The sequence below is a fragment of the Odocoileus virginianus genome, chromosome 10, assembly GCF_023699985.2.
Source record: "Odocoileus virginianus isolate 20LAN1187 ecotype Illinois chromosome 10, Ovbor_1.2, whole genome shotgun sequence".
Classification (NCBI taxonomy): domain Eukaryota; kingdom Metazoa; phylum Chordata; class Mammalia; order Artiodactyla; family Cervidae; genus Odocoileus; species Odocoileus virginianus.
The window spans coordinates 91,245-95,490 of NC_069683.1; the positions used below are offsets into that span (position 1 = coordinate 91,245).

General features: G+C 43.8%; 1 protein-coding gene across 1 annotated transcript; it reads left to right on the forward strand.

The window, feature by feature from the left end:
- Positions 1-1,126: 1,126 nt before the first annotated feature.
- Positions 1,127-2,188, forward strand: LOC110122142 (olfactory receptor 4D9-like). Its single transcript, XM_020869542.2, has one exon. The coding sequence runs from the start codon at positions 1,127-1,129 to the stop codon at positions 2,060-2,062; it is 936 nt and encodes a 311-aa protein (XP_020725201.2). The 3' UTR covers positions 2,063-2,188.
- Positions 2,189-4,246: the final 2,058 nt, after the last annotated feature.

Here is a 4,246-nt window from a genome sequence, read left to right on the forward strand (position 1 = left end):
CAAACCAAGTGCGATGCATCTCAGCTGGGCAGTAACCTAGGGACCACGTATCTCTATGGTGGTTTCAGATAATTCAGCTAGGCTGAGGATGGCTTTTTTCTCAAAATCTGAGTTAACTATTTTCAATTTTTTTAGTTGATTTTTATTTTTGGCTGTGCTGGCTTCATGGCCGTGCAGGCATTTCTGTAGTTGCGGTGGGGGGACTACTCTTGGTTGCAGTGCGTGGCTTCTCCCGGCATGGAGCAGGGCTCCAGGGTGCTCACACCTCAGTAACACCTGGGCTCATTAACTGCAGTTCCCAGGCTCTAGAGCACAGGCTCAATAGTTGTGGCTCTGACTCATGAAGATATAGAGAATCCACAACTGCTCATATAAAACCTTCCTTAAGTTCCTTTCCTCAGAAACTTCTATAATCGACTTGAACAGAACCCAAAGACTCCTCACAGAAAACAGGAGGGAAACGGGCCTACCACCTATGCTAGTTGGGGAGCTGGAGCAAGTAGAACCGAGTGATTTTTCCAGGTAACAGAGCAAGTTCACATAGAATAAGATGTGTGATTATTTATTTATTTTTTTATGTGCACACACTGCTGTCTTTCTTTACTTTCTTTCTTTCTAGCTGCACTGGGTCTTCATTGTTGCGTGTGGGCTACCCTCTAGTTGCAGAGAGTTTCTCTCGGGCTTCTATTGCAGGGCCTTCTCTCGTCGTGGAGCACAGGCTCTAGGCACGTGGGGTTCAGTAGCTGCGGTCCATTGGCTCAGTGGCTCTGTGGCATGTGGAATCTTCCAGGAACAGGGATTGAACTGAGGTCCCCTGCATTGGCAGATGGATTCCTATCCTCTGTGCCACTGGGGAAGCCCAAGATATATGGTCTTTTTAAATTATGTATGTGCAATTTTTGCATAAGAAGTAAAACTGCTTGATTTAATTTTCTCGGTAATGTCATTATTTCCTTCAAAGCTGTACGTGTGTGTTAGTCACTCCGTCGTGTCCGATTCACTGTGACCCCACGGACTGTAGCCTGCCAGGCTCCTCTGTCCCTGGATTTCTCCAGGCAAGAACACTAGAGTGGGTTGCCATTCTCTTCTCCGTCAAAGCTGTATAGGAAGGAATAAATGTCATCCAATGGCCTTGAAAAATCATACCAGGGTGTCGGAATTTATCTTCTGTGGACTTACCCAATCTCAAGAGCTGAGTGCGCTCCTATTTTTCCTTTTGTCTATAGTTTATGTAGCAACTGTGTTAGCAAATGCTGCCATCATGGTCACTGTGAGCTGCGAGTCCCGCCTCCACACCCCCATGTACTTCCTGCTCCGCAACCTCTCCGTCCTGGACATCTGCTTCTCCTCCATCACCGCCCCCAAGGTCCTCGTGGACCTTCTTTCGGAGAGAAAGACCATCTCCTTCCGCGGCTGCCTCACGCAGATGTTCTTCTTCCACCTGCTCGGGGGCGCGGACATCTTCTCCCTCTCGGTGATGGCCTTTGACCGCTACGTGGCCATCTCCAGGCCCCTGCACTACGTGACCGTCATGAGTCGGGGGCGCTGCGCCGCCCTCATCGCGGCCTCCTGGGCGGGGGGCTTCGTCCACTCCATCGTGCAGATCTCCCTGCTCCTGCCCCTCCCCTTCTGCGGACCCAACGTCGTGGACGGTTTCTACTGCGACGTCCCCCAGGTCCTCACGCTCGCCTGCGCTGACACGGCTGTCCTTGAGCTCCTGATGATTTCCAACAACGGCCTGGTCACCACCCTGTGGTTCGTCTTCCTGCTCGTGTCCTACGCAGTCATCCTGACCATGCTGAGGTCGCACTCCGGGGAGCGCCGGGGGAAAGCCGTCTCCACCTGCACCGCCCACATCACGGTGGTCACCCTCCACTTTGTGCCCTGCATCTACGTCTACGCCCGGCCCTTCTCTGCCCTCCCCATGGACAGAGCTGTCTCCATCACCTTCACTGTCATCATTCCTGTCCTGAACCCCCTGATCTACACCCTGAGGAACCAGGAGATGAAGGCGGCCATGAAGAGACTGAAGAGGAGATTAATGCTTTCTGAAGGGGGATAGTCTCCTTATAGATTGTGGATCAAGATGTAACTATATAATTGAAATACTTTCTTAAAATATTAGCTGTCACATACAGGGGCTCAACTGTACATGGACAATTAACTAGACCAGGATGGCACAAAGGACTGGCGACCTGGAACACCTGTATCAGAAAGGAACTCCAGCAGGAAGTAACGGGGAAGAACCTATTCCTGAAGAGTAATTGACAGCAAGCTAGGCACAGATGCGGACTCTACTAGAAACGAGTGTCCAGACAATGGGTAAAGGATAGCACTCGAACATCCAGGCAGGCAGTAGGCCACGGGGACCTCTGTCTCAACACAGCAGGGATACAGGTTTTGGGTCCCAATTCAATGATAGTTACCCTATGACTATTTACTAAGCTTATGCTACATACCAGACACCGTCTGGGAACATTCTTCTCTATCATTTCTGTTTTGTCAGCAGCTTTGGGCCTACTCTTTCCATCAGCTCATCTGTAAATACACCGGCACAGCCCCCCACAACCATCTGTTACATGTAAAGGTCTTAGTTTTGAAGGATCTCCATTACCTGCCACTCTCTGTGACTTTGTCAGACTCAGACATGACCTGGGACTTACACTGTTTGATTTTGTGAAGTGGCCACATATAAATACAGCCAATGAGACTACCTGTCCTACTGTCTATAACACTGCCTCAGGCATAAGCTAGTTTGGTTGAAAAAAGAAAAATGCATATCCAAGCCAATAAATACTTTTATTTTTCCTATGTGTACCTGTTTATCATTTCCCTTCTCACTGTGTTTTAAAAATTCTACAAAATTTCAAATTAGTACATCTAATTCTCCTTTATATTCTCAGGGTCTAGAATAGTGTCTGACCCATAAAAGCTTTAAATAAGTGTTTCAAATATGTGGAAAGGGATGAAATGAATGTATGTAAGAATATGATACCAAATTCTTCTTAATCTTGATTTTTTAGTATTTAAAGATGACATTACTTCTTCAGGGACTTCCCTGGTGGTCCAGTGGTTAAGAATCCTCACTTCCACTGCATAGGTTGATAGGGGCATAGGTGTGATCCCTGGTTGGGAATCTGATCCCACATGTCATATGATGTAGCCAAAAAAATTAAAAAATAAAATAACATTGACTTTACTTCTTGAACAGATGCTCCTTCATGGAAGTCAAAGGAAAAGGAAATGATTGAATCATAGTATACTATGATCTTGCACTGTAAGCTTTATACAGGACCACGTCCCTTTATTTTAATTTACTAGGACTAGGTAGGTTTTCCAATTTCTAATTTCTTAAAGTGTAGAAAGATAATACAGTGCATGTATTGTAGATTACACTGTTTCTCCTATGTCACACCAAGTGAATTGTTTATACTTCATGAAATGAGACACAGATGAAACTTCAAGTATTTTCTATAGCAACTATATTTACCATATTTTAATTGAAAATGTCATCCACTGTAAAATACATTTGCCACTCTAATAGCAGCTAGGTAGTAAAAAAGAAGAGCTAAGATATTACACATACTCATTGATTTTAAGATGCATCTTAATTTCAGGGACATTTAAATGTGAAGGAAAGAAAAGATTCATCTTAGAATTTAACAAACTCAATATTCAAAAATACAAAATAATCAGTCCCTGTCTCATGCACCCACATACATACACTTTCCCAAAGAGAGACAGATATAAAGCAGACAAGTTTTATTTTGCCAATCCTATGTTTTAGGAGCACAAACAACTGCCGTTAATTCAGTAGTACAAAACAGACTGTTTCTAACCAAATTCTGACCACCTATAACACATTTATTATTATAGGCTTTATGTCTACAAATTATTTATATTTGTTTCTTAGTATTAAATTTTGAAACTCCAGTGTTTCCTCACTTTAGGGACCAAAGATACTGCTACTACAGTTCCTCACTGTGGAAATAAGGAAAATATTTCTCTTATCTTATGGAAACCTGATAAGATATTCCCTTCTGAAAAGATCCTATTATTCCCCAAAGACCCAGGCACATTCAAGAGTTATACTTCTTTGGTGGAACAAGTAAATACATGCTATGAACTTGTAGCCTACTAAAGAAGAGAAGACTCAAAGCATTGAAATGTAGTCTTAAAAATTTACAGGATGGAAGAGACCATATGATTTCCATAGAAAATACAGTTAACAAAAATTGGATAAAAG